Source organism: Lissotriton helveticus, chromosome 8, assembly GCF_964261635.1.
Source record: "Lissotriton helveticus chromosome 8, aLisHel1.1, whole genome shotgun sequence".
NCBI classification, from domain to species: domain Eukaryota; kingdom Metazoa; phylum Chordata; class Amphibia; order Caudata; family Salamandridae; genus Lissotriton; species Lissotriton helveticus.
The window spans coordinates 735,006,961-735,026,407 of record NC_136069.1 but is presented as its reverse complement, the minus strand read 5'-3'; the positions used below and the strand labels follow the sequence as shown (position 1 = coordinate 735,026,407).

The 19,447-nt window shown below is 43.4% G+C and overlaps 1 protein-coding gene across 1 annotated transcript in view; it reads right to left on the bottom strand.

Annotated features, from left to right (window-relative positions):
* The window catches only part of COL4A1 (collagen type IV alpha 1 chain), a 594,749-nt gene that overhangs the window by 98,973 nt on the left and 476,329 nt on the right, over positions 1-19,447 (bottom strand). The window contains exon 34 of the mRNA XM_078657555.1: positions 10,290-10,442. Coding sequence (XP_078513681.1) covers positions 10,290-10,442 — 153 coding nt within the window. The remainder of the gene's footprint in view (positions 1-10,289; positions 10,443-19,447) is intronic.

Sequence of the window (19,447 nt, the reverse complement as noted above, 5' to 3'; positions counted from 1 at the left end):
GAAACTACAAAATCAATAATGTGGGTATAGAAACAACAGGGTGTTTCTTGAGCTATCCCATCCACCCTTCCTCCAAAAAGTACCTAGTAACCCAGAATCTGGGACAGTGAAACAGTGCATTTTAAATAATCTCCTTGAAATAAATTGTGTGGGATATAACTGTAATGCAAAATATAGGAAGATCCCAGGAACATGGTCCTCTTTCATCAAATAGTAGTCATCCCTTGTCTGGCTTAAGTATACTTGTCTTTAAAGACTGTCTGGCCAGTGCTAATATTTATACACTTCACTCCAATGATCATATCATGCCGGGCTTCTGGTTTTCAACACCCACAGGGCATGAAGTAAATTCATTTCACCAGATATTTCTCGGAAAAAGGCCCTTATTTTGAGTGGCAGTTAAAATGCAATCCATTCACAAACACTTGATTGTGTTGTGCATGTATTGCGATTACAAGTGGTACGATGTTTATTGAAAGTGGTAAATACCAGGCGCAATACAAATCATACCATTAGGTACATTTCGGCAGATCAAACATGCCAGAATTTATTTAACAAGGGAAAAAGGCCCAGTTTTCACTGGCAAATGCAGATTTTGGTACGCTGAGCACCAAATCTGCATGCTTTCCCCAAAAGCTAGAACTATGCTATAATTATAGCATTAAATACAATCTGAACACATTTGTGTAGGGTTTTATCCATGCAATCATTATTGTATCAACATAACAGGCTACCGCTAATGAGGGATTAGTGCTTTATTTTTAGATAACTAAGCTTAGAAATGTAAAGAGGCAAATCTTGCTCACTGTTTCTAAGATGTGTGGTATGAAAATAAAGCACTAACTCAGAGAAATATCGAGTTCAATTATTTCACTTATACCCTGCAGGCACATAAAACTGGTGCTCTGCACTCCACCGCTAATGCTGAGGCAGGGGAACTGCAAGGGCTTCAGCGAGATTTACTATGTCACCTTCAGTGGCTCTGCATGGCAAGATGGATATGCTGTAACTCAAGGCAGGGCAAGTCATTGCCTTGCGTTCCACTGCACTGAGAAGGTGTTGCTATGGATGGAGCGTGGGTGTTCCTACATACCCACCCATGTTTTATTTTTACATTCCTGGATTTACTTACACTAGTAAACCTGGGATCGCATCAAGATGTGTTGCCTTCCCAAGTGAGGCGTAACAAGGAGAAATATGTTTATTTTTCCTCTGTTTGGAAGCACACACTGGAAATTAAATACTCCCTTGATTGACAGCTCAGTGTTTAAGGAAGACATGAGGCCTGAGCACAAAACATGTTTGATGGGCAATATATGACAAGGCAGTGATTCATGCAAAAATAGTTTACCAAATAAGTATGAAACCGGATTTGCTAAAGGTGATACGGTGTGTGAAGAATAGTTGTGTATATTTGTTGGGCTGCATTTTGTTGAGAGTTTGTATGTGTTGTTTTACATGCTGTTTTATTTTGGTGCTGCCTTATTGCATTTTGTTAGTTTGGGTTGATACTGCGATTGTTGTGCTATTTCTGTTTTGACTGTTTGTTGAATTGTGTCCTGGTATGCCTTTGTGGCGTCAGTATTTTACTGTCTGTTTTATTATTATTTTGATGTGCCCACAAACAGCACATGACTGAATTGTACCAGTGACAAAGGGCCATTTAAGACTGTCAAGGTTGTTAAAATCATACAGATACAGGTCTTCAACTATTTATGACACCAGTCAAGCCAAACTGGATGTGGAATGATGGCCAGAGCTGCTGAGTGTGGATCTGGGGTACCAGATTCAAGTCTGGACATTGGCTCAACATCCTGTGATTCTGGGCATATCACTTAACCCCCCCCCCCCCTGCCTACAAAAATGAATGTGTCCTTGTGTAATGTAACTGGTGCTCCTGTAAAGTGCTCCAATACCTTCAGGTCAAGATCCTGCTATATAAAACTGCCTGACAAATGTCACTTGCATCCAGGCTGCCTGCTTGTTGACTGTCTTGAATAGGTTGAATTTTAGGAGGCCCTGGACTGTTATTGAGTAGTGTATAGACACTGATATCCCTGCTGGGAAGAGGACGAGCAAGGCCTTGGCAAGATTTTACCTCTTCCTCTGTCTACACGAAAAGGACTAAAAATGTCATTGCTGCAACAACACCAGGGAACGAGCAGTGTCAGGATCTGTTTTCATGGCTTGCAGAGCATCATCGGCATGCTTCCCAAATAAATTCTCACCATCAAATTACAAATCTAGGATATTAGCCTGAACTTCAGCCCTGCTGGCGTAACACAGCCGCACCTGCCATCTGTCTAAATGCTGTGGAGGACATATCCATAGCCGTATGAATGATTTCCGAGGAAGCCCTTTCAGCTTCCTGTAGAATCTCCTTAACCTCTTTTTTTGTGTGATATGGCAAGACCTCAATGAAGGTAGATAAGTTCATCCACATCTGTCTGTCGTAGCGTCCAAAGATGGCTAATACATTTGAAGCTTAAATAGATGTGGCTGCCATTGCCAAAAAACACTTGCCAATGTCATTTAGTTGTCTTCATTCTTTATCCAGTGGTGCTGGACACGAGTGAAAGAGTTTCTGGAGTGTCTCTGGGCAGCCTACATGACCAAAGAATCAGGATGAGGATGACCTATCAAACAAGCAGGTGAAGTATCAGGAGCTTTATATGTTTTATCCTGTTGAAGAATGACCACTGTGGCAGATATCGGAGTTTTCATCAGTTTCAGGCCTTCCTCCCAAATATAATCCACAATGGGGATAGATGTGACAGCTTTCCTTGCAGAATCCTTGAAATCATAAAGAAAGCATTCAGTTTTCTTTACTGGGAGAGGCAAGTCAAAGCATTTTAAAGCACATTCCAAAAGCTCATGAAAACCTCCTCTGTCTTCTGGAGGAGAGCTTGCTGTTGATAGGGACGAGGGGGCAATACAATCATCCCAATCCTGACCAGCTGCTGCTTGGTCCTGAAACTGTTGACCCTCTTCTGGTTGACTAACAATGTAATCATCCCTGCTGATGGTGATAGGAGATAGAAATATCCTTTCCCCTTGCAGCTGAAGGCACTCCAGGCTCCTAGACAGAGGTGCCAGGTACATTCGAGCACCCTAGATTGAGTGGTACCAGTACATTTCCTTCAGGAAAATGTTTATAGCAGTCTTTGGGCACATGAGGCAAGTCTGTGCCTAAAGATATAGGCACTGATATGATGTCCCTACTTGAACCCAGGTGCTCTTCAGAAGGCTCTTAAGGGTGTTGCTCTTGAAAAGAGTTGTGGCGATGAATCTCAGTCTGCTGGCAGTCTGAAAAATAATACTCTCCTTCAAAATAAGTGGAAATGCCACCAGTATCTTGACACTTTACTATCCGTTGTGAGGGACTGTATGCTGGTCCAAAAAGTCTTTCATCCACTGTCTCTTCTGTGTTGATGAGATGTGCTGAAAGCAATGGAGAGACTTTGCTAGTTGATGTCTTGTCCGGGCGCAGGGTCAATGGTGCCCCATCTGAAGGAAGAACAGTCTGTTTTTGCACAATTAACAGGAACGCTTAAAATGGTGCCAACGACAAAGAAGGGGTCAGCTTCCGGCAAACCTCTATGGGCAGTGATGCAGGTCGAGACACCAGAGATTTGATAGTTCCTATCGACGGGATGGCCATCAACGACCTCGTCGATTAGGTAGTCATCGTCAGTTTCATGGATGAAGCTGTCACAGTCATCATCATTGTCGGAGTCACCGACATCACTTTTATTATTGGAGCGAACCGTCAACGAAGTTCTCCTCAATTCAGCAGTCATGGACAACACAACAGATCCATTGACAAGCAGATTTTTTGTCGACAATGTCTCCTTTAGAGGCATCACAGAAGAAGAGGATGACAATTTGTTGTGAGAGGAACTTGAATTTGGGTCCTTAGTACTGATAGGTTTTACAGACCAAGAGGTTTTACTTCTAGATTTTGATCTTTCAGGGTCCTTGTCACATGAGGTAAAGCCCTCATTTTATGTTTACGCTCAGTTGGAGAGTGACCCATTCCCACATCATCATTAGATCGTGAATCTGTATGAGTCTTCTTCTTTTGAAGCCAAAGGAGTAGTCTGGCTTCCCTGGCCTTAAAAAGTCTTAGCAGAAAAAAGTTATGCAATGCTTACAATCCTTTAAATAGTACCTCAGAGTTGTAGCATGTCAAATGTTTCAATTCTGAAAGAAGGCTAAGGTCGAAAGTTTACTTAAGCTGAAAACACTGAGCAGCGCTCGGAGACTCACTCATACACGAGGTGAAGATTATAATTATGAGGTATGGTGGCTCTGCAGTGGAAGAGTGCTTCAGTGTCTGGTCTCTGATTGGCTAAAGTTTGGTTTTGTTAAAACAATGTGAATTTGTTAACAATGTCAATTGCTTTCTCTATGTCTTTTAATGTATTTACATGGTACTGCTTGTTTTAATTACCGTGGGACTCCCGCCATGAGGACGGGAAAGATTCAAGGATGCGAATCTATGAAAGATTTGATACTGGGGATGTGCAGGCAGCAGTAGCAAAACTCATCAGCAGTATGGTTTAGGTGTCCCAACATCCTTTGCGACAGGAGGAGGGGTTGTCTGCTTTCCCCGTGCTGTGCGCTGAATTGCTCTTCTCTATCTCTAGCAGTGCGGAACACACCGTGGGCCACTCGTGGGCAAAGACCGGGGCGAGGGCGGGCCAGTCCTGCGCCATCAGTGCCAGTAGGAGGGGGCAGGGTCAGCCCCCTTTGATTTGCTTCAGAGGTTGGCTGGTTTCCAGACTGGAAAAAAGGATCAGCAAAGTGCGGGTATCAAGCTTGTTGGTGAATATTTAAAGTGTATAACATTTTTACATTTGTCTAGATGGGCAAACGCAAGGCAACAAAGCCCCTCACTGGGAGGAAGGAGAAAAGATCACGGACTGCTACCAACTGATCTACAACTAGCCCCATGGCTATTACCAAGGTGGAGGACATATCCCCGTCCCAAAGTATTAATGTTTTACATCAACTTGAGACCCAAGGGGTGAATTAGACCAAATCCCTTGTAAATGGCCCATCTAATCAGGGGGTGGTCCCGGTCGAACTTGTGATTGTGTGTTCTACTAGATTTTCTGCACTTACCCAAATTGGCATTGGCAATGATGAGGAGGCAACAAGAACAAATCGAACCCATGAGATGCAAGAGGAATCTGGGGCTAAACAATTTTTGCACATGAGCATAGATAATGTTGAGGGAATGGGGATGCCTAGAGTTATTGCTCTTATAAAGAGGCTACAGGAAGAGATTGTTGAGCTGAGGGCACAGCTGGCATCTGCAATTCAAATTTAGACCACCACTTCGAGCACTCCCAGCACCTGCCTCTGTTTACAGAGACAGGGATAATGATTCAGGGCTCTCAAGGTTGGACTGACTGGAAGATAGGAGCACCATCACAAAAGGCACAAATATTGAATTTTGTGTGGTCATCAACCACCCACAGTATACAAATACTCCTAGAAATCCCGATCTTTGTAAATTATCTTCTCTGGGAGCAACTGATGCGACTCCAACACTTATCCAAATCCAGAAGCTGGCAAATATAAATATCCTTTCGTGGAACATGGCTGGCCTACGTACCAAGTTTGGCAACAGTTATTGCTGTGTGTTTGTTGACCAGTTTGATATTTGCCAGTTCCAGGAGACTTGGGCCCTGGGAACCTGTACATATGTACAAATGTTGTACTTGGAAAAGGATGCCCCGCTGGTGGCCTCTCAATATGGATACGTACTTCCCTAAATATAACACCAAGTCCTTTAAAGATAGCATCCTTTGATATAAAAGCCATTAAAATTACTGGGGAGTGTAGAGATGAGATCTATGTGTATGATATGTACAATAGGGGGATTGGAGCGAGTAGAGAAACACTAGCCTTGAAACAACTGATGGTGCAGAGGGAACAGTACAAACCGCATGATTTAGCGATAGTTGCTGGTGATTTTAATACTACATTTGATCCTCTGTACAATGTTGGCCAATCGTTAACCAAGATGGAGGACGAGAAATGCGGGGCTCCCTTTCTTGAGATCCCACCTGTGAAGAGATGGGCAGAGGTAGCATACCAGATGCTCTCCTTCATTCTAGCATGTGGATTGAGGGCCTGGTATGGGCAGACAAAATCCGATCGACATGCCTCACATACATGCAATCGAATAAACCGCACTAGCAGGATAGATTGCATTTTAATTTCATTCCTATTGTGGAAATTTGTTGATGATAGCATGATATTTGATAGATGGGATAGCAACCATAATGCTGTTGCCTGTAAATTGTCAGGAAAGTTTATCGCTCAGCAAGAGCATAATACAATATCCAGCTCAATAAATTTAAATCCATCTAATGATAAACACAGGCTTTAAATGGCCCAATGTGGCCTCTAGGCCAGAATCAATAGTGGATATGCATGAGGCATTTCAGAAGGCTATTGGGTGTTTGGATAAACCTAACCCCTCGCAGCTTTCATCTCAGGAAATTGAGGTAATCCATGCAAAGCTTTTTAAAATTCTGGGGGATTGCTTTACGCAGAAGCAACAGAGAACTAACAAAAAAAGGGAGAAAGCCTCTACTGGATGGTATAATAGGTATTGCAAACTAGCTAAAAAACAGCTATGCTTGGCTTTAAAGGGCAGGCATCCGATACAAGTGAGGATGCAACAGAATCTGTACAAAGGGATCTGTCCAGGCTAAAGCCCATGCGAGTTGCGAAAATAGGATCTGGGACAAGCTATACAGGACTGGGATATCTAGGGACTGTAATAAATTCTGGCCCTTGGCAGCTAATAGGAGGCAGAACCTCAAAGATCACTTAGCTAATAACATCCATCCAGAGGCTTGGTATAATCATTTTTCTGTGCTATTTGATTCTTTATTGGGTTTACCCTCAGAGGGGTGTGCCTCTGAAGTAGATTGATCAGAAGTATGTCCACCATGTATACAATTATGCCCACCATCTTCATTGACATTAACTCTAACATATGATGAAACCCTATCAGCCAACAGTTGTGTCGCCATGGGGAAAGCTGCAGGTCCAGACGGGGACGCTGGTGACATGTTTCGTGCGGACCCAGAGAATTGGACTATGCACATTAATATATTGTCAAATGCTATTCTTAAAGGGGCCTAAATATCTGCCAGTTGGAAGGCTGCCGAGATAGTACCAATATATAAAAAGGCCATAGAGACTCACCCCTAAACCTTGGGTCCATAAGTTTGATTGGTGTTACAAAAAAAGATTTTAGTAGACAAATTGTAAGGAGACTACAGAATTGGATAAATAAGACCAAGTCCCTGCCACATCGCAGTCAAGATTTTGTAGTGGTATTAGCACTATAGACCAGTCCTTTAGACTTATGGCAATTTATTTGAAAACAGTTGTCCACCATAAGGTGCCCCTTTATATGGTCTTTGTGGACCTAAAATTCACATTTGACTTGGTTCCCAGCCAAAACCTATTGGTGGTACTTCAACAAATGGGGCTCCCTGTTGAGTTACTAAATGTTATAGTGAAATTGCACCAGGACATCTATGTACAGGTCAGATGGGGCACCCAGGGAGAGCTAACAAAGCGAATAGTAACTCCCAAAGTGGTCCGCCAAGGCTGTGTCCTTGCTCCGACTTTATTTTCATTATATCTAAATGACGTCACCTGTTTGGGAGCTTTTGACAGCGATGCACTGAGGATTGCAGGGAAGAAGATACCTCTGTTATTGTTCGTAAACAACACTCTGGTGGTGTCTAAGAACCTGATGGGTCTACAGATGCTGGTCGATCATTTTGCAGACTTGTGCAGAAAGCGGACTGACAATAAATCATTCAAAAACTAATTTTTTGACCAATAATCCACATAAGTTATTTAAAGGAACCATTAAGTTAGAGGGTATAGAACTCGAAAGAGTCCCAGAATCTGATTATCTAGGTATACGTTTTACCCATAATATGCACTGGTCCTCCCAGGTAAAGAAGAGTAGTATACATTTATGCCATCATGTATCTGTGATACAAAGACTCAGTTGGACGTCTAAAACTAGGCCTATCCTACCCGCTCTGAAAGTTTTATTAGTTAAAGGCAGAAGGTTGTGCGCTTTATGGAGCAGAGCTGTGGGACTTTCAAGGGTTATCAAGTTTGAGAAAAGTTGAGAACAACTTTTTAAGATCCTTGATTGGGCTTCCAAATAGCACGCCCTTGTTGCCCCTATGTTGGGTCTTGAGTGCAAAGTGGATTATCCATAAAGCACAGCTAAGACCAATTTCATTTTGAAGAAGACATAAGTCATCACTTGCTCTAGTGGAATACTATAATGTTTTCAAAGAGATAGTCGAATTAGACAAGAATCATAGGCTACACTGGATTTGGTTTGATTAAGGAGATTCTCTCTCAAATCAGCCTTGTGGAAACCTGGCCAGATTTCCCCCTGATTATATCTAAGGTCGCACTTAAAGAAGCTTTTTCGGCTCATAAATGGGCAATAGAGACAAGCAATAGCAGACAAGGAGCTCTAACTGTTTCCTTTTTAAATCAAAAATACCATAGCATGTGTGAACCTGTCTTAAACTATATCTCGGCTCCCTTAGCTAGATAATTGTACATGAGGTTTAGACATGGTTCACTCCCTTGGTAGTCTTTCTGTGCAAAATGGAAATCTAAGATAGATAATAGCTTAGCTTTCCCATTATGCCATCATCCTGACAAGAATCTGCAGCACTTTTTCTTCTTATGCCTTGTATATGCAAAACCTAGGATGTCCTGGATTCTCTCTATTTGTAAGCAATCGGTGCTAGGCAATGTCTAGTGGTCCTAAGGCTCTTGCGAGCAGAGACAAAAAAATCTATTGTCTGTGCAGTAGCTAAATGTTTTCAGTGGAGCTGGATTATCAGGGAAAAATCGTGAAAGCATTCTGTGTCAGAAGTTGGAGATGCTCCCTAGAATTATACTTAGATTAAATTAAGGTGCGACTGGGGGTGAATCACTTTCTTAATTCATGTCTAGCAAATCCCCTCACTTTTGAGGCTAGGAGATCTGGAGCCGTATAAATGTCAATTTTCAGTACACATATAATGAACTGGAAAATATAAAGAAATGATTTTAGTTTGGAATAAGTAAGATATCGTTACTATGTATTGTTGATTTAAGTGTTTTGATATGCTCTTATATTTGGTGTTTTATGTATATTATTTATTGGTTTAAAATTAATGGTTTTTGTACTTGTCGTATCCTTCATTATAAGTGTTGTCTGTAGTATCTAGTATTATAGCTAACACTGATATGTATTGTAATTCAGTGTTAGCTAAGTTAGAATGTTAGCCCTACATTCGGATTGTTCCTAGGAATGTTTGCACTTGAAAGTGGTCGGTTGAAGGATCCTGATCGGGCCTGACGGTGGCTGCGCTGCTGAGACTGAAGTGTTAACCATCCAACCTAAGAAATCATCCTCAATTATCATTTTACCGCTGCCTTTGTACATCATTTCAGTACTTTTATGGTTTACATATCGAATAAAGTTGATTGATTGAGTGATTCAATACTGGAGAACTATAGGTTTGTAAGCAAGTGCAGAAGTAACTTGCCTCACTACTGCAATTCAATTGAGGGATTGAAGTTTAATCCCTTTCAAATGTGCCAACAATGTGGGCATTTAGAAAAGCTTAAAGGTAATACATTTATCTGTGACTTCTGTATGTTTCTGAAAATGAAAATCTGCTCAGGAGATTGAAGGCTTTAGAACCATGTAGACTCCAAAATGAAATGGTTGTATTAAATGCAAGCAGAGAAATATCATGCTCAAATCATATGAAATCAATCATTAGTTGATAATCTGAGGGAAGGAAAGATCTGTTTTTTACCGAATGAAATGAAATCTAATCATTCTTTAATTAAGAATCTCATCTCAGATGGTAGTGGCCATACGAGAATGTAAACGACCACCCACTGGGCCAACACTGGTGTAATCATGTTGAATAGTGGGTCTGGTGGCTCAGTGGATGAATGTATCCACTGTAAGTATCTGTGACTGACCTCATGTTCATGGGTCCAGCCTTTAATCCTTCCAATGATGATTAAATGAGTACAGTATGATAACAAAAACATCTGCTACTTCAGGGCAAGATACCCTTCAGCGTGAACATATGCTTTATAAATATTCATGTTAACTTTATGGGCTGTACCCTTTATGTTTATCTCCAGCCTTCCATGCAAACACGGTTTTGCCAGTTTTAGTTTGCATGAAAGTGATGCCAATCTCAACTTACCTTGCTCTCCTTTTTCACCTTTATCGCCTTTCATATGCTCCATGTCAGTGATTGACAGAATTCCAGGAATACCGGGCAAACCAGCTTCACCCTTGTCACCTTTAAATCCAATAATCCCTGTTTCGCCAGGAACACCAGGATAACCTCGATCACCTTGGGAGGAATAAAAGAGCCAGCATGTTAACCCACAAGCCAACAGGTATTCCTAGACAGACAACCACAGAATGGCCTGTCCACGGCCTTCTACAGAGGACGAGTTCCTCGCCTCATACCATAATAATTTACCTATGAACTTGCCCAAAACGATCAAGGTGTTTAGGTACAATGACATTCTTATTGGAAAATAAATCTCTTTAAAAATTACAGTTCATACTACGGTCGCAAAACTTCATCTTTATGCTACTTGGTATGAGTGCTAAACATTACTCAATGATATATTGGGACTGGCCTGAATTCCCTTCTCCCTCTAGTACTAGTATACTGTGCGTGTGGTTTTTGTCACAAATGCCAAAGAGAGTCCCCTGCACTGCCTCGCCCATCACACTGAAAAGAAAATGGCTGTAGAATATTGGCTCCTTCACTACCCAGTAGCTGGTGCTCTTGTGATTTCCATCGTCACTGCAGAGATGAGAGAGCGCCATTTATAGTGAAATTTGTAGGGGTGCAGCATATGTACAAGTAGTCAGCACCCGTATAAATAGAGGACGTTTAATCATGTTTAGATGCGAGATATGACAAGGCATTAGAATAAATTGGTATCAGAAAATGTGCAAGAGCTAGAGTTACAAAGTGCAATCCCATGCTTACTGTAATGTAGAGATGTTTTGAAATGAATTCTTTCACTATTGATAAGAAGTGTTAATTGATTTATTAACGTGCCTTCGGATGGATTACAGCGAAATGTATAATTATGCTTTATGTACTCGATAATTAGCTTAAATTAGAGCCAATGCATTTGCAGTATAAGGTTGGAGGCCTTGTGAACCAAGAAAAGTGTTAATACAAAGCGCTGGGCCTGTAAGTCAAGCAGAGGCCTAGTTCAGTGAATTGGTGCAGGCCTGTTGTAAAATGTCTTGCTAAACATTTAACTGTAGAAATTATTTATAAAAGAGCCGTTTAGAAAATGTTGCAATAATCATAGACTGTGAGTTATGTGCGTGTATTCCTTTGCAGGCGCCTCATCGAGCAGATAGTAGAGTAGAAGGGCCCATTGTGTAAGAATGTTAGGATGCTAGACTCAGACATGGAGGAGTAGACCAGGAATTCAAGAAGGCAACTTGAAAGGATGAAGAGCCTGGGACCCAAGGACGTTTGAACGGACAAGGATGGACCCATGCCATGTGGAATTTTACAGAATCCAACATCTTCTAGAGGGGCGTACCTATAGGCGTGACCTTTACATTGTGGGGTTTCGTATTAGGGACAGCACCCCGAGGGTGGAGACAGAGCAGACGGCTGAGGAGCTAGAGAGAGCGGTCGCATGGGCAAAGAGCTTAGCAGCCGAGATGGAAACTCTAGGCTAAAGGGGAAGGTGGCGAACTTCTTTGGAAGTCTCCACGGCTGACACCTTTTGGTTAGGTTGGGCTATTGTTGAGTAGGGATGTCACCTAGCATGGTGTAGGGACAGACTAATCTGAATTTATGTCTATTATCCTGATGAGTACCAGAACTCAAGTTATAGCAATCTTGTTTAGTCTGATGATTCTAGAATTGATCCTTGTACTATTCATTAGTCGCTTGAGACTTTTCCGAAGGATTATGTTTGTATTAGTGCCGGTTTACCTTTTGAACCTCTTGTTGAGGTGCCTGTATCTTCAGCTATTTTTGGTTATGTAATAAACCTTTTAGATTCAGTCTCTAGTCAGTGGTCCTTTGGGTAAAGCGATTGGGTGTTTTGAAATTGAGTTGTTTAGTTGTGACTAGGTTGCCTAATACACTCTATGACAGGTAAAAAGGTCCAGTCGACCTGTGACGGGATTCTGGAGAATGGTAAGAGGACTATAGAGGTGAAATCCCGCCTTTTCAGTTGGTAGCAGAGTAGGATGGTCTATCTTCTGGAGTAAGGGTAATCTAGAAGTAGGTTGAGATTTCCCCGAGGCCCATAGAGAACAAATGAAGAACGTCCAGAGAATCGCGGACGGAGGATGGCGTTCCATGGAAACTGACGGAGAGTAACAGTGCGGCAGAAAGCAGCAGGTCGAAGGAGAGTGAGTATGAAAAGGGTCATGCGTTGCTAGATTGTGGTGTTATGTTGTGTCATTGTGTTGTAATGTCTTGCGGAGTTGAATGCCTGTAGTGTGAAAGGAGATCAGGTTGTGAGCGCGCGCAACTGGTGCAAATCTTAAGCTCAATGGTAGTTTAAGTGGTTCGGGTGTATCGAACACACAAAGTAATTGTCGACCATTGTAAGGGGGTCATGAGGTACCATTGATCGCCCGAAGGACGAGGATAGAGGGAGCGTGGGTAACGGACGCTGGTCGGAAGTTACCGTGGGTTGAACAGTTGAGGTGATTGTCCGTTCGCTCGCGGACAGACATTTGCCGGTTGGGTGACAATTACAGTTAGACTGTGGCCGTACAGTCAAGGAAGTGGTTGCTTGGTCGGAAGTAATCATTTCTAGTGTATGATTGGGACGCATGCGTGACCGGCGAGACATCGGAGAGAGGAGGGGAACTGCTGCGAAACGGAGGCGAGTGACGTCAGAAGGAGCCGCGCTGGGATAGGGCGGTGAGCGTGAAGCCGCGCTGAGATTGGTGGATTGTCATCAGGAAGTAAACGAGTGTTGTAAACAAGGAAACGTTGTGGGTTTCATCATGAAATGTTTTAAAGTATTGCAAAAATGTTTCAAAGGAGAAAACAAGATAGAACCTCGGGGTGGGGAGGAAGCTCCACCCGAGGATACTCCAGCTTATTACATGGCAAAGAATGTTGGGTTGCATACCATATTGTGGCTTGATAATTGGTGTAAGATGACAGATGGAAACGAGGAATTGACTTTTCCTAAATATGGAACGTTTAGACTAGAAGTGTTATACCAGTTGAAAGCGATTATGGCTGCATTGCGCCCTTTGCCCAGACCAACACAGTTTGAAGCGCTCAATGCATGGATCAGGGCAGCCCACGACAGGAACAGAGTCAGGAGACAGGAAAGAGTGAAACGATCGGTAAGGGCGGTCCAAGAAGCGAGATGGGATGCCATGGAAAAGAGATGGAGGGTACAGACCATTGCAGTAGATAAGCTGTATCCGTTGCTGGAAAGTGCAGGGGATGGGCAGAAAAAGAATACAGAGGATGAGGACAGTGAGACAGACGACAGCCTGATAGAGAGGCTGTTGTCAGAAAGGCCACCCCCATACAATCCAGAGCTAGAGGGAACACAACCACCGAGAAAGCACTGGGAAGCCCCAATAGGGGAAGGAGGAGTTCCAATGGGGAACGGATGGGACACCCCAGGGGACAAGTTTACCCCAGAAAAGGGAGAAAAGGCACTTCCACCCTCCCCGGTAACAAGAGTAGTGGGAAGATTTACAGTACAGAAGGCGCGGGTGGAAGATGGTGTCCATTCTCAGAAACTGCCAGATGCCCTTACAGTACCGGTTACCATAGGTCCCATAGTATTGGTGTATAACCCAGAACAGACACATAGAGAGGGTCCGCCCCAGATGGGGAGTGAGAGGAGTGCCTGCGAAGATAGAACTAATGTGGCCGATGGGTGGAAGACATTACCTAGACCTGTAGAACGGAGCACCCCTTTGGTAGCATCGGCAGACCCTTCGGAAGACAGAGGGGGTTGGAGGGGATCGATGGATCTGAGAGGACCAAGGCCGAAGTCGATGAGGGAGTTAAGGCCAGATTTGAGAACTTGGGAAACAGTTGTGGACACCCAGAGCGACAGGTCAAGGAATGTGTTTGGGCAAGAGAATGAGGAGAATAGGATGAGTTCTCACTGTGGAGCTAGCGAAAGCAGACAGGAATGGGAACATGGAGGTGTGGGAAGCAGGGGGACGTCCCACCACACCTCCGGAGACAGTAGAAGAGAGTGGGATTGCGAGACCTGTGAAGGTAGAAGGGTTCCTCCTAACACACCTGAAGAGAACAGAAGAGAGAGTCAGAATGGTGGCGGGAGGGACTCTAAGGAAACTTCTACCCAAGGCACACTGAGAGCGGCAATAAAGGCAAGAAGGTTAGACGTGCTGAGACTAAAGTCAGAAGTAGAGGAGATAGTGGAAGGTACACTGCCACTAGAAAGAATTGAACTTTACGAACCAGATGAGTTGTTGTTTGTGGCAAAGGATGTCACTCGGAAGGCTAGGACGGCCCATGAGAAACTCTCTGAATTAGCGAGCAAGTATGAGGTGGATCTGACAAAGACAAAAGCCTTGCTAGGGGGCCATAGGTTACAATACTCAGACTAAGATCTAGAAGAAAAGAGGGTGATCGGGTTAAAAACCCACATCAGGGAGCTGATCATGGGAATCCGAACATGGTCCAACTTGGATAAATGGGAGGAAAGGTGGTCAAGGAAAAAGACTGTTAGGCGGAGTGTTATTGGGACACCCCCGGGAGGAGGGTTGATGCATGCAGAAGCGTACCCCTTGCGGAAGGTGGCTCATGGGGGATATGTACATGTGCCCTGGAGCAGGGGAGATCTGGCTGCCTTTACAAACACCTTCCCAAAGCTGCGCGAGGGATGTATGACGTTACAACGCATACTTTTACTCCGCAGACCGTTACAACGCGACTTTTACACCGCATACCGTTACAACGCATAGCGCTTAGAGGTGCTGGATAGTGGTAAGTATAATTTACTATTCTAACTCCAGTCCCCGTGGACCCTAGGGAAGGTGTTGGATAGTAAATTATACTTATTCCCTATCCTAGAGCGCCCCCCAGCGCAATGCGTTGTAATGGTATGCGGAGTAAAAGTCGCGTTGTAATGGTAGTGCGGAGTAAAAAATGCGTTGTAACAGGTGTATACCCTGCGCGAGAGCCCAGTGGAATGGTACAAGCAGGTAGAGAGGTTCGTTAAAATCTCGAAGGTATTGTGGATTGATTTGAACACACTGTTTGACATTGTGGTCCCAGGAGATCTGTGGATAGCATGCAAGGTTAGTGTTGAATGGCCCACAGCAGAGCCAGAACGTGACTCTGCCACGAATGGACCGTCACCTAGGGTGATGGCTAAATATGAGCAGGCGATCACGTGGCTAAAGACTAAGGTACCACCACAAGACATCGATTGGGTAAAGATAGATCGTACCAGGCAGGAACCAAAAGAGACGGTGCATGAGTACTATGAGAGGCTATTGCTGATTTTCAAGCAGTACAGCGGATTAGATGTGATGGATCCGAAGGATATGGGACAGTTTGTATCCAAGTTTGTGCTGGGATTGAGGCCTGATATCTGCCTCATGATACAGCAACATTTGATCTGTTGGCAGAACAAGCCGCTAGATGAGATCCTGAGATATGCGAGATATTGCAGTGATGAGATAGACTCGAAGACAAAGAAGCTTAAGGATAAACTGATGTTAGTCCAGATGCAAGCAGGAGGACAGGGTCAGTCAGGCAATGGCACCTTGGGGAGGAAGTCAGGGGGACAGAAAAGGGATAACGAGGAAGGTCCGAGACAGAGGATAGACATAGCGACCCTGAAAAAGACAACAAAGTGCCATCAGTGTCATGAGGTCGGGCATTGGAGACGCGAGTGCCCCCATAACCCTGACAATCAGGTTCAAGAAGAGGAGGAGGGTTAGGGCTGTCTGAAAAGAAGAACTGAAACGAGAACTTCTGTTGCCAGGTGTGGTTCAAGAAACTCGAGTAACAAAGAAAAGAGACTTTGGGTGCTTTTCGAGAACGAACTGCTTGAGCTGAGACCATGGCGCCTGGAAACCCGAATCGTAGAGCCAAGTGATAGTAGGCACCCTTTTAGCAGGAGTAATACTCCTTATAGTTATAGTAGTTTCAGTTTCATATTTTGCACCACACGAACAAGTAGAGAAGACTGAGGGGACATCAACACCTAATACCCCTAGCCAGAAAGAAGAAAGAGAAAGAAGAGAGAAGGCTTTACTGTCTGCAGAAAGTCGTAGGTTACATACAGATCTGTCTAAAGGAAATTTTGGGCAGAACGCATATGCAAAGCTGCTGTATGAATACATTGATGCGATGGATGCGAAAGACTGTTACGTGTGTATGCAATTGCCAGCTTCAGTAGATGAGGGTATTAGATACCACCACCTTCCATTGACATATGGAATCTCATGTAGTTTGTTGATTAGCATATTATATGGGCGGAATCATTTTGAATATTATTTTTCCAATTATGATGCTGTGTTGCCAGAGGTCCCAAATTACAAGCACTTGAATAAGTGGGACTATTATAAATCAGAAGATAGACTGGGATATTTTTTCATTCCCACACAAGAGCTAGACACCCCGTATGCACACCGACACAATTTGACTTGTTCCTTGTCAGAGGTAGAAAAGAAGTTCATTGAGCAGATAGAAGATAGGTACACGAAGCAAAAACAGTTGCGAGATTCAGGACAAGGAAAGGTAGATTGGACCGAAGGAGAGAAGAAGCACAAATCAAGAGGGAGTTATGGTCCAATAGCTCTAGACGAAGTACAGAAAGGGAAGTTGTGCCTTCACCGCCCACAGACTTATTATGAGAATGTGTATGTAGGTCATACCACGTGTGAACACACCTTTACGTTAGAGTACTACACAAAGGACTTCTTGAAGAGCGTGGTGCAGGTGATTCCTACTGTATACTTTGTATGTGGAAAGAATGCGTATGTGAGATTGCCAAAGAAGTGGTATGGAACGTGTTATCTAGCAATTATTTTTCCCAAGATTTACCATACTGAGGATTTTGCTCTCCTGGAGGGAGGGTCCCAGAGGAGGGTAAAGCGAGGGGAGAGTGCTGGAGCCATAATTGGAGATGTGTTCGGAGCAGCGATACCTATGTTGGGAGTCATATTGAATGACATCAAGATAAGACGGTTAGCAACTGTAGTGGATGAACTGTCAATGAATACCGCCAAGTCATTAGTGTTGGTTGAGGGTGAGATGTTGTCGATAAGGACGATGGTTTTACAGAACCGTCTTGCCCTAGACGTCATCCTAGCAAAAGAGGGCGGGTCTGTAAACGTTTGAAGATTCAGGAATGTTGCACTTATATACCAGACAACTCTAAGGATCTGGAGACATATATAAGCAACATTACTGCAATCCACTATGAGATTGAGGACTTGACCCAAGAAAATGCATGGGAGACCATTGGCAAGGGATTTGGGAAGGTTGGAAACTGGTTTGCCAACCTAGGAAAGGGTTTTCTTGGATTTGTACTCAAACCCCTTATCATAGCAGTGGCATGTGTGATTGCCTTGTGGGGTTTAGTGAGGATGTGCAAGTGGTATAAGGCGAATAGATTGGCGAGATCAATGAGAGTGCAAGAGATGCGAATGGAAAGACTGCAAGACAATGTACCGCAGTTTGAGGGCATTGGAGATGCTCAAAAGAGGGAAAATGGCCGCAAGCTCTGTTTAGTTTAGTTCTTACCCTGAGGATGATGTGAGGGTGGTGATGACACGGGTCATCAAAGGGGGGAACTGAGAGAGCGCCATTTATAGTGAAATTTGTATGGGTGCAGCATATGTACAAGTAGTCAGCACCCGTATATATAGAGGACGTTTAATCATGTTTAGATGCGAGATATGACAAGGCATTAGAATAAATTGGTATCAGAAAATGTGCAAGAGCTAGAGTTACAAAGTGCAATCCCATGCTTACTGTAATGTAGAGATGTTTTTAAATGAATTATTTCACTATTGATAAGAAGTTTTAATTGATTTATTAACGTGCCTTCGGATGGATTACAGCGAAATGTATAATTATGCTTTATGTACTCGATAATTAGCTTAAATTAGAGCCAATGCATTTGCAGTATAAGGTTGGAGGCCTTGTGAACCAAGAAAAGTGTTAATACAAAGCGCTGGGCCTGTAAGTCAAGCAGAGGCCTAGTTCAGTGAATTGGTGCAGGCCTGTTGGAAAATGTCTTGCTAAACATTTAACTGTAGAAATGATTTATAAAAGAGCCGTTTAGAAAATGTTGCAATAATCATAGACTGTGAGTTATGTGCGTGTATTCCTTTGCAGGCGCCTCATCGAGCAGATAGTAGAGTAGAAGGGCCCATTGTGTAAGAATGTTAGGATGCTAGACTCAGACATGGAGGAGTAGACCAGGAATTCAAGAAGGCAACTTGAAAGGATGAAGAGCCTGGGACCCAAGGACGTTTGAACGGACAAGGATGGACCCATGCCATGTGGAATTTTACAGAATCCAACATCTTCTAGAGGGGCGTACCTATAGGCGTGACCTTTACATTGTGGGGTTTCGTATTAGGGACAGCACCCCGAGGGTGGAGACAGAGCAGACGGCTGAGGAGCTAGAGAGAGCGGTCGCATGGGCAAAGAGCTTAGCAGCAGAGATGGAAACTCTAGTCTAAAGGGGAAGGTGGCGAACTTCTTTGGAAGTCTCCACGGCTGACACCTTTTGGTTAGGTTGGGCTATTGTTGAGTAGGGATGTCACCTAGCATGGTGTAGGGACAGACTAATCTGAATTTATGTCTATTATCCTGATGAGTACCAGAACTCAAGTTATAGCAATCTTGTTTAGTCTGATGATTCTAGAATTGATCCTTGTACTATTCATTAGTCGCTTGAGACTTTTCCGAAGGATTATGTTTGTATTAGTGCCGGTTTACCTTTTGAACCTCTTGTTGAGGTGCCTGTATCTTCAGCTATTTTTGGTTATGTAATAAACCTTTTAGATTCAGTCTCTAGTCAGTGGTCCTTTGGGTAAAGCGATTGGGTGTTTTGAAATTGAGTTGTTTAGTTGAGACTAGGTTGCCTAATACACTCTATGACAGGTAAAAAGGTCCAGTCGACCTGTGACGGGATTCTGGAGAATGGTAAGAGAACTATAGAGGTGAAATCCCGTCTTTTCAGTGATGTGTGGTGATTGGTAGGTAGGTAAGGCTGACTCCATCTTCCATTTATCTGAGATCAGTAAACTGAGTACCACTTATCTGGGTGACAGTGACACCTCTGGCCATTCTACGATGGATTGCGCTATTTAGAGCCCAGCGAC